The sequence below is a fragment of the Giraffa tippelskirchi genome, chromosome 4 (genome assembly GCF_054371585.1).
Source record: "Giraffa tippelskirchi isolate mGirTip1 chromosome 4, T2T-mGirTip1v1.2.pri, whole genome shotgun sequence".
Classification (NCBI taxonomy): Eukaryota; Metazoa; Chordata; class Mammalia; order Artiodactyla; family Giraffidae; genus Giraffa; species Giraffa tippelskirchi.
The window spans coordinates 161,612,925-161,631,697 of NC_137278.1; the positions used below are offsets into that span (position 1 = coordinate 161,612,925).

Genomic DNA, 18,773 nt, shown 5'->3' on the forward strand with positions numbered 1-18,773 from the left:
GACCCCATGGGCTGCAGCCTACCAGGCTCCTCTGTCCATGGGGTTTCCCAGGCAAGAGTACTGGAGCGGGGTGCCATTGCCTTCTCCGAATGCAACCCCAACTGACCCCTAAACAATACAGGCGTTAATGCATATAACTTATAGTTGACCCTCTGTATCCAAGGTTCCTCCATATCCAGGGTTCCTCTGCATCCTCGGGTCCAACCAACCTGAACCATGTAGTACTGCAGTATATACTATTGAAAAATATCCACATATAAGTGGACCCACACAGCTCAAAACTGTGTGGTTCCAGGGTAAACTGTAATTCTAGTAGAAAAGGAGGCATTAAAATTAATTAAAAACTAAAATGCTACTTTAACCACATTTCACAATATTTGTATTAAGTGTCATACTCTGAAAAATTCTTTTAATTGAGCCATGTTTTTAAAAAAGTGATTACTTTCCCACATTAAATTTCATCAAAGTCTATGGTGGATTTTCAAATGCTGACATGCTTAAGCAGCTACCTTCCATATTTATCTAAATATCCAGTCATATCTTAATAGCCTTCTAAAACTAGTAGTTTTGGTTACTAATAGTGAAGACTTTACTGTTTGCCCACTCCTGAGGAATACTCAATAGGAGACATAAAATTATAAAATAGCTACTATTCAATAAATATTTCATAACTGAGAAATCTGTTCAGTTTATCAAAAATAAAAATACTAATATTAAACCTAATGCTATCATCACACCAGATTTCTTCAAATATTGCTTGAGGCACTGTATTTCCTTTTATTTTGCACTGTTTTAATATGCCAATATTTCACCTATAAATAATTTAAAATTTATCATCAATCCCAATAGTTGTCACATGAATCAAAAGGTAACTCTGTTGACTTACTCTTCTTTTAAGTGTGACTCTGATTTTTGATTGGTTGGTTATTAATCGAACAGGAGCACACATAATTTCAAGATGTGAGCTTTGGGTAGCATCTGCCTCTATTCGAATCATCTGCCAATTTATTTCCTTAAAGGTCAAAACCTAAAGGGAAAACAAGAGATTAGCTTCAAAAACACAAAATGGAATAAGAAAAATGTAGAATTATAAAACTGAAAAAAAAGTTGTTACAAAAATGCATCTTATGGGATTCCCCTGGCGGTCCAATTGTAAGAACCCACCTTCTAATTCAGAGCATATGGGTTCAATTCCTGGTCGAGGAACTAAGATCCCACATGCCGTGAAGCAACACATGTCACAGAGCAACTAAGCCCCTGCGCCAGTTAGGGAAGCCTGTGGGCCTCAACGAGAGAAGACCCTGCGTGTCACAACTAGAGAAAAGCACTTATACTGCAGTGAAGACCAACTGCAGCCAAAAAAGAAAATGTACCTCTTCACAAATTTTCACATGATATTCTAGATCTATTCGCTACGCTTTAACTTTTAATTATATACTTTCAAATTCAGGAACACATCTCCATAATTATATTCATCATCTGTAAAGCTGTTGACACTTTTATTCTAAGTAAGTTAATTTTAATATAAACACAAAGAACATTTGAATTATGTAACCAAGAAGAATTTAACAAAACATATTTTAATTTTGTAAATTTAAAATTCAATTCTGAGTAGCTTAGAAGTTAAAATAGGACTCATTAACTATAAGTTGAAAGATTACAGTAAAAAATTGAAAATGTGCATTTTATAGTTAAACAAAAATAATACAGAGAAAAGTATAGTTTACGGGAAAAAGTAAATCTAGTAGTATGTGAATATAGGCAACCATAAAAAGTAATTATTTTAAATATATTTTAGTATTAATCAATGCTAAAACATTTTTAAACAAAGAAAGAAAAACAGAATCTTTACCTCTCCTCTCTGTGGATCTTGAATACGAGTAAATCTTAAATCTCCATGTTCCCAGTTTGCATTTACACTATAGATTCTTAGCTGGGAAAGTTCAAAGGAGGCATTAAAGGCTTTTGCTCCAATTCGAATGACAATAGAATTTACAGAAACAGTAATTCCTTCAACTACTTTTTCAGCAAAGCCGTATTCACTGGGAAAACAAAGCAAAATATAATGCATTAAAGCCAAAAATAAATCATTAAAAGTGAAGAAGTTTTCTGTTAATATTCTCACACAAGTACACAAATTGCCATTATTCATTTTTGTTTAACAAAATGAATTTTTGTTAAAACAATCTAGTCTGGTTAAATGTAAGTTACAAAAAAAAATGCTATTTCAAAATGCTAAAGGTTTTTAAAATTGGTCTAAGTTGTTATAATCACCATCCAAAGTTGCCTGCTTTAAAAGGCATTAGTGTAGAAAACTGGCATCAATAAAGTAAATAAGATGGCTAAATTCTTGACACAGGCTGTAGAGGCCAACTGGAATATAATCTCATAGTTTAGGGATAAGGCCAGAAAAAGTTCACATTATATAATTCAATTCAGTAAATATTTATGGAGCATCTACTATGTGAACAATGCTAGGACCTAAGAAAACCAGAACAGAGTTGTGGCATCACAGGGCTTGAAAGTTACTTGGGGAGGGAAAAAAAACACATATCCTAGTAGCTGAAACATGAGGTAGTCTGTCTTTAGGTGCTTTTTTAAAAGGAATCATTGGCATACTTGGTAGAGCAAGAAACTGTTTATAATTAATGAGAAATAGATCCAGAAAAGAAAGATGAATTTTCCTCAAGGAGAGATAAGAAGGAAGGAAAATCTTAAAAGAGGGAAAAGCACAAGCAAAGACACAGAGAAACAATACAGGTCATGTTTCAAGAATAAGTATACATGTATATATATTTAAGTATATATGTATGGCTGAGTCTCTCTGCTGTCCACCTGAAACTATCATAACATTGTTAATTGACTGTACTCCAATACAAAACAAAAAGTTTTTAAAAATGATAAGTACAGCAAGACTTAAATACAGACTAGACTATCAATACATTTTGGCAGGGGGGTGGTGAAAGTTTTTGCAAAATTGGCACCTTACTTCAATCGTGACCATTATTCCAAAATCTGTATCAGATTTCCTGCTGAAACTTCAGACTGTAAAATTCAAATGTCCATCAGATAGCTCTACTTGGCTGCTTCTCACATATTTCAAAGCCAGCATCCATAAAGTGAGGTCATCATTTTTACTGATCATGCACACTGCTCTTCTATACCTGCTATGCTTCTTGATTTACTATCCTAAATAAATAAAATTACTTATCTTTCCTAAAATTCAGATGACTTATCTTTTAAATCAGGATATACTTTGTAGCTTACATTTGGACTGTATGAAATAATGCATATGAAGCAAAAAGACCATCTCTGGACTCACGATACTTTAAAAGGTATAAGTATTATTTGTAGTATTATAAATAGTAGTATTATGGTATTATTAATATTATTGAAAGTCTACGAGCCTCAGTTTCCTCACTTGTAAAATGAAAATAATAGCTATTTCAAAAAGTTGCTATGATCTTTAAGCAATATGTTATTTGGGAGGAGTTATTATGACCCTAAGAACAAATATCGGTCACTTAGACAGAAATATTTCTGGAGTTGGAAGAATATTTTTATAATAATTATCTGAGAATAATCTTTGGAATATTCAAACCCATCTACTCTGATGTATGCACATTAAAAAGTTTTACAATTGTACTGGAGGATTTACCATCAGAAGGGTAAAGGCTGAATCAGTGACTAAAGTCTACATCTTTCTTATTATATCATCCATTATAAACTAAATTTCAGTTTACAAAAATCTCTTCTGAGTTTGGTTAATCTCAACATAGACATCTATCTCCATGTGAAGTGAAAAATCAAATTTCTGAACTTACAAAGTTTACTAAACTACCAGTCTATGGGAGCACTGTTGGCTTACAGGTCCTACAAAGAAGGAAGGGTTAGCATATTAATTGTTAATTTCCCTCTATTTTAATCTCTTAGCTAAAAACAAAATCAAATGGATTAATTTTTCCCTAAATTGCATGACTATAAAGAATTGAAGATATACATTTATATTCTTGACAACCATTCTAGACCTAATGAATCATTAATTTCAAAAAAAAGGAGACTAAAAAACCCTGTAGATTTTTATAAGCACCCTAAATGACTTACAATTTGGCAAGTGTGGAAAACATAGAAATAGATTAACACACAAAGCCAAAATTATAAAGCTTGTTGGTACAATAAAAACATGAATCAGGAAAAATACTGTCAAGTGCTTAACATTCAATAATACCTAATTAATGTCACATCTAATTAAAATAAATCATTTGTTTATAACAAACTTCCTGATCTACTTTTGCCCTTTTAATAGTCTTATAAACATCTCAGTTTTTTCTCCAATATTTCTGACTAGCCAATTTGAAGATCAACTGCTCCTACCTGGGCTTCCCTGGTGGCTCAGCTGGTAAGCAATCTGCCTGCAATGTGGGAGACCTGGGTTCGATCCCTGGGTTGGGAAGATCCCCTGGAGAAGGGAATGGCTACCCACTCCAGTATTCGGGCCTGGAGTTTTCCAAGGACTGTACAGTCCATGGGGTTGCAAAGAGTCGAACACAACTGAGCGACTTTCCCTTTCACCTTTTTCTCCAATATTTCTGACTAGCCAATTTTAAGATCAACTGCTCCAACCTACTTTATCTAACCTGAAATCATAATCTAAACTTTAAAATCTCAAATTGCTGGAAAATACATAAACTACAAAAATGTTAATGTGAAAGCTCTTTTCCCCATCACTGTTACCTATAGTCCAAACATAAACTGTATATCTGATAAATCTGGCTTTCAGTCAACTCGCAACAGTGGATGGATCACCATTCGATTCCCATGTGAAAAGTCACCGATCAGACTGTAGGTATTCTCACAGAATGCATTAATATAAAGATGGTTCAACCTTGGTAAAAGAGAAAGAAAATGTGAGAGAATGTGTGTGTACCTGTATGTGCACGTTCAGTCTCAAGAAGAGTTTATCACTGGTTCTACACAGCGCCTAGAATACTGTAAATGTCAGGGCTGCCATGTTGTACAACTTGAGGCACTAATCACATTAAAATCTATGTAAACTTTTTAGATGAATACCTGTACCACCCAAAAATAGTGCAGAAAATCTGTTTTGAAGAAATTATATATAAAACAAGATCCAAATTTACTGAATGCAAAGATAAATCGGCAAATTTTTAAATATTTATTTTTTAAGAACCACTCTAACTTCTCAAGATGGCTTTGTGAAATGCTCTCCTTTACAGGCTTCTACTTTATTAGCATCTGGTTTTATCTATAAAATTCAATCTGTATAAAGTGTGAGTGTTCTATATTTAATGAATTTTAGAGTAACCCAAAAGGTCTATACTTTTTTAAGGCATCAGCTTAACTCTTAAGAGTCATAAAACGTCCACTGATGCACAGAACAAATGTTATGCAGAGGAAGTGTTCAGAGACGAAGTAAGAGACTATCTGACTTATAGAATGCCTAAGCTCTTCTTCTTCCATTTTCTGCTGCTGTTCTGCCTTTGACTGATTATTATTATTTAATATCAAGGAAAGCAAGATGAATAAAAGAGGCTAAAAATCAATTCTGCTACTTTTGCAAAATGTTTAGTAAAACTATAAAATGTTTGATGGGAGAAGTGACTGAAATAGAGACTGAGGCTAGGAAATTTTATTTTATGTCCTATTACTGCAGATAACAGAGCTGACTATAGGAAAAAGACTCCCTTTGCTAATCATACATATTAATGGATAGCTTACCTTTGTCCTGAAGCAGTTGCAATTGGTGATGGGCCATTTGGGTTTCGTGGTTCTTCACATGTACTCATTTCCATTATTACTTTATCCAAAGACTAATAAAAACACATTTAAAATATAAACATTAGATATTTTATTTTATATATATTATAAGGATATTATTTAAGACTACTTTCTCATTCATTTCTTTAGGAGCAAAGAAAATAAAGCAGAGTCATTTTAAATGTCTCTCTAAAGGTCTAAAAAGAGAAAATGCTCAGTCCTTTCTCAAGGCACTTATTATCTGCTGGAAAAGCTTATTACAGGCATACAGGAGAAAAAAACTGTAAGTAGTAGCCATATACTGCTGAGACCATCAGGTTTATTTCACAGAAGCATAATTGCTAACCTCAGAATGTACATTACTAATTGATAGATTACTTATTTGTAAATAAGACTAAACAACCTCTAAAAGCTTCTCCCAATCTAAAACCTGAGATTTAAAACATGCAACTATAAAAAATATGAAATATACAAAAATATGAAAAAAGAAACACTCTCATAATGAGAAAATTTCTTAGGCTAAGTTTTTCTTGAAGAAAGAGCGAATGTCCTTAGTAGTCATCACTAACACATCTCCAGTCATCTCTTCATTCTCTATTTAATATTGAACTTGTCTGAAACTGCCTTGTGTTGTTTACTTGTTCACTGTCAGTCTCCTTATAAAAAGATATGTTTCCTCAGGGCAGAGGGGAAGCATTCAATAAGTATTGGCAGAATGAATGAATCAGTAAATGACCAAATAATCAATTTTCCTTAAAAAGTAAAATACATTAAAGAACATATTATATATTAGATCAGTAAAAGCAGAAACAAAGAAAATCTGGGTCAAACTTTATTACAAGAAGAAGTCCACAGTATGTCAGTAAAAAGTTAAAAGATACAATAAAATATACTAACTTAAAATATAATATTCTAGACCTGAAGAACTTTAAAGACCCTCTCATTTTAAAGTTCAAATTTCCCATTTAAAGACTGAGAAAACTAAATACTATCAAAATAGAATGAAAGCTAACAAAGCCATAAGATAATGTTTCCAAGAAACAAAATATTAAGAGTAGTTATACACAAATATAAATGCTTATTTCTGAGGCAATTCAGAACTTACCAAACAGATGGGGTGTGTCTTCAATTTTGTCCATGGTATCTATAAAAGAAAATTTTTCTTTAAAATGAATCATCAAAAAAATAATTTAAAACAGTAATCAACACAGATGTTTCCTTAACATAGTGATAGACATAGCAAATTATATCAGATGACTTAAACTGAACAATTCATTTATACTCTTGAAATCAGCTGCACCTATTTTATATTAAAAAAGATTACTATCCTTATTTTCTTGGTCATCTTTTTAAATAAAAATTTTAGGTTATACTAACATTAAAATTATCTAAAATATAACATGGTTTTTTCTCCAGTTCTGAAAATACATTTTGATTTTATAGTTTTAAGAATTCCCAGCAAAGCATAATCAGTGTTTTGCTCATTTAATAATCTTTTAAATTCTAGAATTCCAGCCAATTTCCTTGTAGATATTCAAGACAAACATAAAAGTGAGACCATTAATGTTAAATGGAAGTAATATCAAATAAATAATGTTCAAATAAATTCTATACTAAGGATAATATTTTTTGAAGACATTTGGGTTTATGGAAGATAGAACAAAAATTAAAAGTGACCATCAAAGGATACAGCAAACTTTCTACAATCTTTTCTGTGTAGCCCAATTTTAATTTTAATTTTAGCATGCAGTATTTCTACTGAGTAGGCTCTCAAACTAAGCCTAATCTTTAAGACAAAGAAATGATATGATATGATTAGAGCCAAAGATAATAAAAAAGATTAAGTTTTAATAAGCAGGAATAATATTAAAAGAAAACTTTAAAATCCTCACAATAAGAAACAAATGGGGAAAAGAGACAAAATTTCAAACAAAAGTATAATGTCCAGAATAAGATAACTTATCAGTCCTTATGCCTTCTTTTGAAGTAGACTCTACTTACTACAAATTTAAGCTGTCCCATTTGACAACAAATCCTATGAAGAAAACTTTAAATATGTACCAAATTTTAAAAATTATTTTAATAAACTATGAATATTGCTTAAATATGAATATTAAATTTTCAATAAAATAAATAATACAGAAAAGAAAATATTTATTTTAAATGAAACGGATGAAATAAATAAAATGAAAACAGAAAATGCCTTGCACAGATATCAAAGTCTCACCCTAATCGCTGCTTTATTACAAAAAACTTTGTTGATAGCAAGCCATGTTGGCAAATCCAACATGTTCTGGAGCACCTCCTCATCCAACTCCAAATTCTTTAGTTCACCTTCTCCTTTAAGGGTACTAAGATTTATCTTGTCAGGAGATAAGTTTTTGGTAAATCTGAAAGAGAATATATATTGACATTTATTTTAGTGTTAGTTACTGTACCGCTGAGTCATTCTTGCAAATATACAGAGCATTAAGAATGTAATAGTGGATTTCGCTGGTGTCTAGTGATTAAGAATCTGTCTGCCAATGAAGGGGGTGTGGGTTCAATCACTGATCCAGGAAGATTCCACATGATGCAAGGCAACAAAGCCAGTGTGCCACAACTACTGGGCCCTCACTCTAGAGCCCATGCGGCGCGACTACTAAAGCCTGGACACCCAGAGCCTGTGCTCTGCAACAGGAGAAGAAGCTGGCACACCGCAATGAAGAGTAGACCCTGCTCACCACAACTAAAGAAAGCCTGTGAACAATAACAAAGACCCAGCGCAGACAAAAATATGTAAATATTAAGAAAAAACAATGTACTAGCAGCATGGGCTTCCCTGGTGGTTTAGCAGTAAAGAATCTGCCTGCAGTGCTGGAGACCTGGGTTCAATCAAGGCATTGGGAAGATACCCAAGAGAAGGAAATGGCAACCCACTCCAGTACTCCTGCCTGGGAAATGCCATGGACAAAGGAGCCTGGCAGGCTACAGTCCCTGGGGTTACTGAGGTTGCTGGGGTCACAAGGGTAAGACACGACTTAGTGACGAAACCACCACCATACATTTAAATATCTTAGAACCAGATATATTCAAGCTCTAGTTCTTATTATCTTTCAAACTTATGAATACTTAGTATCTACTATTTTTCATGTATTATGCAAGGATTCGAGCCAGCCTCTACTACATTTTACTTTGCTATAGATAATATCACAGAAGTGAATATTCTTATTTTACTAACCAATCCACAAGTGAGGTAAGGAAACGCTGTTGTTGTTCAGTCACTAAGTCAAGTCCGACTCTTTGCAACCCCATGGACTGCAGGACACCAGGCTTCTCTGTGCTTCACTATCTCCCAGAGTTTGCTCAAACTCATGTCCATTGAGTCGGTAATGCCATCCAACCAACTCATGCTCTGCCACCTCCTTCTTCTCTTGCCCTCAGTCTTTCCCAGGATCAGGGTCTTTTCCAATAATTCACCTCTTCACATCAGGTGGCCAAATTATCGGAGCTTCAGCTTCAGAATCAGTCTTTCCAATGAATATTCAGGGTTGCTTTCCTTCAGGACTGACTGGTTTAAACTCCTTGCTGTCCAAGGGACTCTCAAGAGTCTTCTCCAGCACCACAGTTCAAAAGCATCAATTCTTCGGCACTTAGCCTTCTATATTCAACTCTCACATCCAAACATGACTACTGGAAAAACCACAGCTTTGACTATATGCACTTGTGTCAGCAAAGTGATGTCTTCGGTTTTTAATACACTGTCTAGCTTTGTCATAGCTTTTCTTTCAAGGAGCAAGTATCTTTCAATTTCATGGCCACAGTCACCATCCACAGTGATTCTGGAACCCAAGAAAATAACTGTCACTGTTTCCTCTTTTTCCTCATCTATTTTCCATGAAGTGATGGGACCGAAAGCCATGGCCTTTGTTTTCTGAATGTTGAGTTTTAAGCCAGCTTTTCCCCTCTTCTCTTTCATCCTCATCAAGAGGCTCTTTAGTTCCTCTTTGCTTTCTGCCATTAAAGTGGTATCATCCGCATATCTCAGATTATTGATATTTCTCCTGGCAATCTTGATTCTAGCTTGTGAGCCATCTAGTCCAGCATTTTGTGTGATATACTCTGTATAAGTTAAATAAGCAGAGTGACAATATACAGCCTTGACCTACTCCTTTCCCAATTTTGAACCAGTAGGTTATCCCATGTCTGATTCTAACTATTGCTTCTTGTCCTGCATATAGGCTTCTCAGGGACATATAAGGTGGTCAGGTATTACCATCTCTTTAAGAATTTTCCACAGTTTGTTGTAATCCAAATAGTCAAAGGCTTTAGTGTAGTCAGTGGAGCAGAAGTAGAAAACTGACCTTTTCCAGTCCTGTGGCCACTGCTGTGTTTTCTAAATTTGCTGGCATTTTGAGTCCAGCACTTTAACAGCATCATCTTTTAGGATTTGAAATAGCTCAGCTGGAATTCCATCACAAAGGAAATGAGATATAACTCTTTAGAAGCAGAAGTAGCAGCAGATGCCACGACTGCCATTCATCATGCCAAGTATTTAATGAAAGTGCCAAAAGACACATTAAAGATTTGACCCTGAATTCTAATTAAAGAATGCAGATTCTCTATAATGATTTAAAAAGGAAAGTTCTTAAACTTAAAAGAAGAGACTGAAAATAATAACAGAATAACAGCAAACATTTTCCAAGGGTTTACTGGTACCAGACTCTTCTCTTTGAGTGCATGCATTACTGATTCTCATGATAACCCATTAGAGTCAATACTACTTTTATTCCCACTTTTTACAAGAGCAAATATAATGAGAAATCAACTTGTTTGCCCAATGTCACAACCAATAAAGATGATAATAGTAATAACAATAAATTACACACGCACTTTAAAGTATTTTCATATATATTAATTCTTAACACAACCCTGAAAGATTAAAAAACTGCTAACTTTACCCAGCTTTACTTTTTCAAAAGTGAAACTACTGACAAAGTTAACTACTAGCTAACAAAAAAGTTATTAGCCAGTCTTCTACCTTTTTTTGACATTAAATATTAAAGTAACAAAATGTACTGGGTTATTTACATGCCCTACACACCAATAAGAATCAATATGCACATTCTTCTGCATTGACTCTAAACCAGAATTTGAGTCAGATCTTATCTGGATTCATATCTTCTCACAAGATGTCAACGCATTGACTTTGTCAATATAAAGTTCGTATTTAACTCAGAGTTGATCAATAATGCCAAGTTGTTTCAAACTACCATCAATCATGTTTGATATGAAAATACAAAGTTTCCTGATAGGCTGCCATTTCTAAGCCCACAGGAATGACCTATCATTGCATGAAGGCAAAATATTAGCGCTTGAAGGGAGCTAATTCAGTAAGTATTGGATCAGCCAAACGAAAAAATCTGAACAAACTTTTTGGCTAACTCAATACTTACTGAGGATTCACTATTCAGACACATACACTGGCAAGCAGTATGTATACTCAAGGTTCCTGCCTTTGTGAAGTGCTCAGTTTAGCTGGTGAGAGAGATCAAATAGCATGACTTAGAGTGAATACAGCAGGGGTTCTTAATCCAGAGGCTCTTTGAAACAGGGACTTTTGAGATGATATCTAAGGATGAGTAGTAGAAGTTAACTAGGCAAGAAAAAGAAGGGGGCAGGAAAGAGCTTTCCAAGTAGAGGGAATAAAACATACAAAGATTCTGAGGCAGGAGAGAGTATAAAGTAGAACAGAAAAGAGATCAGCATCTGGAATGTAGCAAGAAGACCAGAGAAACAGAAGATAACTCTTGAAGGACAAAGAGAGGGCTGATTACACTTCATTCATTCAATAAATTTTAAACAATATCTACAAGGTTAAATATATAATAAATCAGAGTCTGATAACTATGGAGGAAAAAACAAAGCAAAAATAACACAGCAGGTGCAAGCAAAGGATCTTTTCATTTTTAAAAGAGTGGACAGGAAAAGCCTCATTAAAAAGATAACATATGGGCAAAGATCTGAAGAAAGCCAAGGAGCTAGTTATGCAAATATCTAGAGGAAGAATACTCTAGGCAGAGTTAAAGCTAAGGACAAAAACTTGAGGTAAGAACACACAGGTCTGAGAAATAGCAAAAAGGCCAATGTGGCTGGAGGAAATGAACAAGGGCAAAAATGAAGAGAGATAAAGTTAGAGAAATAACAGGGACCAGATCATGTGGGGCCTTTTAAGCCACTCTAAGGACTCTGGCTTTTATTCTGAGTAAAAATGAGAATGACTGGAGATGGTTTTGACTAGAATAGGATAAGAGAACAATTTTTTTAAGGATCATTCTAGTGAGAAGAGATGAAAGAAGTACATGGACAGAAGCAGTGAGCCCAGACAGGAGACTATTACAATAATACAGGTAACAGAAAATGTTGCCTTGGATCCAGTTGGAAGAGTAGTAAGTGGTAAGAAGAGAACAATTCAAGACATACTCTGAAGTTAAAGCAACAGGATTTGATAATACAGACTGAAGGCAAGGATGGCTCCAAGGTTTTTGGTCTGAGCAAAGAGAAGGATAGAGTCACCAATTATTGGGTTAAAGAGAGAGAGGGAGAAGTAAGTTTGGGATAAAGGATCAGAATGTAGGCTTAGAATAGTTTAATTAAGAGATGCTTATCAGATATCCAAGAGAAGATACCAATTAGGTAGCTAGATATTCAAATCTTATTCAGCAGCTACAGATACAAATTTAATAATCACCAATGTTATATACGGACGTCTACAAGATAGAGACAAAAAAATGAAATGGCTCAAAGACTGCAGTCAAAGACCACTAAGAGGCCAAGGAACCAACAAAGGTGATTAAGAAGAAAGGGCCAGTGAGGTAGGAGAGAAATCAGTTTTGTTTTTTCAGGTGGGAGAAAATTCAGCAGGCTTGTATGTGGATGACAATGATGCAGAAAAAAGAAAACTACTGACGGGCAGACAACTGATATAACAAAATCCTTGATTAGAAGATAGCAGATAGAGTACACAAGAAGACAAGCTGGTTTTGAATAGTTTTGATTTTTGAAAAGCATATTAATATTCTACATAAGTAAAAAAAAAAAAAATAAGAAAAAATGTGAAGAGGAAAACACATAAAACTGAAAGTAACTTGAAAAAAAATGAACCTAATTGTATTAAAAAAAACACTGTAATCATACTGAAGGGGAAGATAGGAAGAAAGGACAAATGGATAGATGAACAAAAACTAATCTGAGTAACTCATAAATACCAACATCTGACTATATATCTTTAGTGTTGGGCAGGGAGGAGACATCAGTGGAGAAATCAGGCAACATCTTAACTGGCTATGGTACAGGAATGTTCATCTCAATGATATTTACAAAAGCAAAAAAGCACCTAAATATCCATAATAATCCCTTTAATTGTGATATATTATACCTACATATATACCAAGTAGTGTGTGTGCGCGTGTGTGCGCACGTGTGCGCGCATGCGCACCGCTCTGCTCTATCCAACTCTTTGCAACCCCATGGACAATGCAGCCCACCTGGCTCTTCTGTCTGTGGAATTTTCCAGGCAAGAAAACTGGAACAGGTTGCCATTTCCTACTCCAGGGTTCCTTCCCGACTCAGGAATCAAACCCATATATCCTGTGTCTCTTTCACTGGCAGGCAGATTCCTTACCACTAGCACCATCTGGGAAGATGGTATCAACTAATATATGTTGCCAATTATATAAAGAAATGGTTACACTATACTGCCTGTTGAAAATTCAAGGTTCAAAATTATATACTGTGATTTCAATTATATAAAAAATGCATGATAAAATCTCAAATCAATAGTACCTATGATTGGTGAGATTTTAGATTTATCTCTTCATCTTTATACTTTTCTGTATGGTTTAGTATTTTATAAGGAGTATATATAACGTTGATAAAGACAAAACTTCAACAGAAACCCAAAAAGACAAGCCAGGCAAAAGTGGTAGATGGAATGATTAAAACATGTTATTCACAAGAAATCCTATTTTCAATTTAGTTCATACCAAAGGGACAATACCTGCAAAGAGCGCAGACCTTCAAGTCAGACAAACAGATGTGAACTCTAGATAAGCTACCTGCTGTGATACCTCTCTGCCTCAATTTGCTCATCTGTAAAGTGGAGAAAATAATACCAACCTCAAAAGATTTTAGTGAGGATTAAAGATAATACATAAAGTATTGGGTACAAAACAGATATCCAATTAAGAGTCTTCTTTCTCCTGCCTTGCTTTTCACTGAGGTTAAATTACGAAGGCACTGAAGTTCTCCCAGTGGTTAAGAATCTGCCTGCCAGTGCAGGGGACACAGGTTTGATTCCTGGTCTGGGAAGAATCCACATGCTGTGGGGCAACTAAGCCCATGTGCCACAACTACTGAGCTCTAGAGCCCACACTCTGCAACAAGAGAAGTCGCTCCAATGAGAAACCTGAGCACTGCAACTAGAGAGTAGCTCCTACTCACTGCAACTAGAGAAAGCCTGGGCACAGCAAGGGAGATCATGCACAGTCATAAATTAATTAATTTTAAAAATTTGTTTAAAAAAATTTATGAAGGCACTGATTATAGCTTCTTAACTGGAGCAATAACAAAGGTTCAAGCTTAGGAATTTCCTGATGGTTCAGTGGTTAGGGTTATGCACCTTCAGCGCTGAGTACACAAGAATTTGATCCCTAGTCAGGGAACTACTATCCCACAAGTAACAGGGCCAAAAGATAAAGTTCAAAGTTTATCCAAATAGTACTTTAAACATGCATTGCTCATCTAAACATGCATATTGCTCATCTATTAAAATATTTTAAAGAGGAAGCTGAAGATATAATGCTAACTGTCACATCCACAGCTATTAGAAAGTTGGTTTCTTATACTGGGTAGGCCACGGACACATCAAATTATTTCTCTGCTATTATTCATATGTGAGGCTTTAATTTACATACGTTTCAGTTTTAAACAAATGTTTCCCAATCATTTATTAATATAATTATGTTCCTTCCAAAAACAGAGACAGGAGAATGGTTCCTCAGTCACATTTCTTATAACTTAATTGATAGAGGAAAAATACGCTTTAACTGTATGCTAGGCAAACAAAGGAACGAAAACTCACAAAAGAACATCAACGCATGGGAGAGCTATGCCTCTACCTATGCTTTGTCCAAGTGTTGCTATAAGCTCTTTGGACTAACCTGCCATGTGAAGTCTCCAGATAATTGTTATTTTTCTGCTAAATATTATAATTAAGCAGGGTTATAATACAGGGCCTGATCCTAAAGAGAATCAATTGTTATCTGAAATAAACCTCTTTAGTTCACTAAAGACTCATTTAAAGCTCTAAAAGGTATATAAACATTTTAAACCAAATGTTTTAAAAATTGGTAAAACTCTAAGTCAGTGAATTAAATTTCTGAATAATTAATTACTTGGTAGCAATGAGGGAGAGGAGGGAGATTAGAAGCACGAAATCTATATAAAACCAAAGTAGATATGTTAAAGACTTAAAGTGAGGATAAAAAAGAAAACTGACCTGAAAATGTCAAAATCATAACAAATGCAGAGAAGAAAGTCAAAACATAATAAAGATAAAATTGGCACAATTCTTACTGATTTTATTTTTAAAATTAGGAACACACCAGAATGTCCCATTACTATGTATATTATGCCATGTAAAGAGATTTATTTTAAAATAAGCATGTGTTATTTTAACATTGGTATTATATGAAATAAAATTTAAAGGTGAATGTATATATTTTACTGGTTAACTTTATATTTTTAACAATGTACCAATTTTAAAGCTAACTTAATACATGCAAGCTAATTTCTATTTCATTCAAAATCTTCTTTAATTACATATATTACATGAAAATAAACTTACTAGTTTTTTCATTATTAACAACAAAATAGCTAAGTAAAGGAATAAAATTTCCAGGCAAATGGAAAGGATAGGTTTGATTTATATTATACATTTTAACATTAATACATAAGGAGAGTCTAAATTATGTATAAAGCACTGTGCAAGGTAAATATTTAGGAGAAAACAGAGGTATAAATTTTATATCTAATGTTACTGTAAATTTTAGTCATGATTTATTTGAAATTTCATCAGATCCATTTCATAGCTATACCTAAAAAAAGATTATAAATTATTTTATTTGCTAAAGCAATCTGAAATAGATTTATGAAATGAACTATCTCTAGGTAACTATACTATTTAGGGGTAGAATCATAAAATTTTAGTGTTAAAAACAACCTTAGAACATAGTTTATAAAGCCTTTTCTTCTTCCACAATTATCTCTTCACATTCAGATAACAAATCCTGGGACATTCTTTTAAAACTTCATCAGCTAATACACATTTCTTGAATTATTCACCTTGTCCTGAAAGTTTTTATGGTTCCTATTATAGTATATGCTATTAGAAATTCACATTAATGCCTACTATTTTTCTAAACTTAGGAAATGGCTATGCTACTTGATAATATTTTTCTCAAATAACAGCTATAATTAGAAATAATCATTTTAATTCTGGTATTCCATGCATGAAAAACTAGATTTTACAGGTAATTTAACAACGCATGTTGAATTGTATAATTTAAAAGTTTAAAGCAGGCACAATCTGAAGTTCTTGGATAGGCTTCAAGGGGGTTTTTGAACACCAAAATGGCCAAGAACCATTGCTTTAAAGCAACAGGATTAATTTCAACCATCCAGAAAATAAGTTACTTCAATACCATTGTGTTTGATTTAATTAACTTAATTTTTAAATTAATTAATAATAAATACCTCCCAGGGTGCCTGCCCAGTTACCAGTGATTCCATCTTCTCAAAGGCTATAAACACAGGGAAAACGTACAGATCTAAGACACGTTAACATATGTCCTTGGTTACAGCTGATTTGATCTAGAGAATGACAAGGCATTTAGATTCATTAATCAGACTTCTTCCTTCAGAAATTTAAAACTAAAACACTACATTAAAACCAAGCTGACAAATAATAAAGATGATGACTGAGAAACACAAATCCAACATTTTAAAACTTAAAAGATACCATAAAGATTCTTCCCCCATCATTATTCCATTCTCTCCAATTGGGCCCAGCTAAAATCCTGAAACAAACTAGTAACTGAAATCACTAACTAGTATCTCAAGACTCTGTGTCCCTACAAAAATTACATTCTCACTGCATATGAAAAGATATTATAAGAACCAAAATCTTTATGTAAGCAAATCTAACAATAGCTTCTGCTTGACTTTATTAAAAATAATATTTCTAGAAGAGTACCTTAAGACCATATGGTAAAGTTATACAAGAGAGCATGCTATTGGAGCATGCTCCCAAAATCTGATAGTCTGCCAAGTCCTTTGGCTAAGATCATTAAGTTGTTAATCTTCACCTAATTACATCCTTTCACAGACCATGGGCTTCATCAGGTAGCCATAAAGATTTCTCCAATTGGGATTCCATGGCGGTCCAGTAGCTAAGACTCCACACTCCCAATGCAGGGGGCCTGGGTTCAATTCCTGGTTGGAAAACTAAATGATGCAACTAAAGATACTGCATGTTGCAACGAAGGTCAAAGATCATGTGTGTCGCTACTAAGACCCGGCACAGGCAAATAAATAAATATAAATATTTTTAAAAAGATTTCTCTAATCAAAACTAAGAAACAAATGAGGCTTTTCTAAAGAAACCCCTATTCCGTTTCTGCCTTGTGTGCATGCCAAGTCGTTTCAGTCTTGTCCAACTCTTTGCAACCCTCTGGACTGTAACCCCCACCAGGCTCCTCCGTCCATGGGATTCTCCACCAAGAATACTAGAGTGTGTTACCATATCCTCCTCCAGGGGATCTTCCCGACCCAGGGATGAAACCCATGTTTCTTATGTCTCCTGCACTGGCAGGCAGGTTCTTTACCACCAGTGCCTCCTACCTTACCCAATACCATTTTCTCACCCCAGTTGTACCTCCTTTAATCAGGCACCCTCCTCTTAATGCTAGTTGCCTTCTTGCCCCACTTTGTGCCTCATCATCTTCAGGCTCAAAAAAAGCTAATTAGTTGTTTTCAAAATTTTGGATATGAACTACGGTACATACATACGAAATAGATTATTTCTCAAAGTAAAGTTTAATATAGTCTGAAATTTTCCATTCTATTTCCTTCTGTTAAAATGATCAACAACACTGACTGCACAAGGCAAACTATGACCCAGAGTTTAACAAACAATATGTAAGAAGTATATACATCATGACCAAGTATTCATTCTCATAATGAAGGCTGGTTTAACATTCAAAATCATTAATATAATTCACCATATGAAAAATAAAATCACACCATGATCTCAGTAGAGGCATAAAAAAGCATTTGACAAAGTTAACACCATGAATGGACATATAACTCTCAATAAACTAGGAACTGAAGAGAACTTCCACAAAACTACAAAGAACTTGTACAAAAACCCTAGAGTTACAATCATACTTGATGATGACAGACTAAAATGCTTTTCCCCTAAGACAGAGACAAGACAAGGAGGTCTGCTCTCAATACTTTTATTCAACACTGTATTAGAGGTTCTACCTGACATAGGAAGGCAAAAAAAATAAAAAATAATTTTAAAATAATAAAAATAAAAGGCATTCAGTTTAGAAGTAAAATAAAACTATTTTTTCCCAGATGACATTATCATCTATGTAGAAAATCCTACAAATCTTAGGACAAAAACAAACCCAAACTACCAGAACTAATAAATGAGTTTGGCAAGGTTACAAGATATAAGATTAACATAAAAAAATAAAATGAATTGAAGACACAAGAAAGGCTCCCAGTGGCCAAAACTGGAAAAATCTGGGCAACAAAATACAATTTACTGGATTATAACTCAAAGTATAAAATAAATATACGTGAGTCTACACAGATAAAATCACATGACTGAATAAGTAAATAACTGGGAGAAAATGGATAATAGATTTTTCCTCCTGCACAGAAAA

The 18,773-nt window shown here is 34.1% G+C and overlaps 1 protein-coding gene across 6 annotated transcripts in view; it reads right to left on the reverse strand.

Annotated features, from left to right (window-relative positions):
- Positions 1 to 18,773, reverse strand: part of BLTP3B (bridge-like lipid transfer protein family member 3B) — an 83,258-nt gene that overhangs the window by 43,986 nt on the left and 20,499 nt on the right. For 3 of the 6 annotated variants that reach the window (XM_081595377.1, XM_081595378.1, XM_081595379.1), the window contains 6 exons: positions 8,006 to 8,168; positions 6,884 to 6,922; positions 5,740 to 5,831; positions 4,735 to 4,885; positions 1,853 to 2,042; positions 887 to 1,027 (listed from right to left, as the gene is read on the reverse strand). In XM_081595377.1, the coding sequence (XP_081451503.1) occupies positions 887 to 997 (111 nt within the window). In that variant the 5' untranslated portion in view covers positions 998 to 1,027; positions 1,853 to 2,042; positions 4,735 to 4,885; ... (1 more) ...; positions 6,884 to 6,922; positions 8,006 to 8,168. The remainder of the gene's footprint in view (positions 1 to 886; positions 1,028 to 1,852; positions 2,043 to 4,734; positions 4,886 to 5,739; positions 5,832 to 6,883; positions 6,923 to 8,005; positions 8,169 to 18,773) is intronic. The other 3 variants (XM_081595373.1, XM_081595374.1, XM_081595375.1) reach the window with 1 other exon arrangement.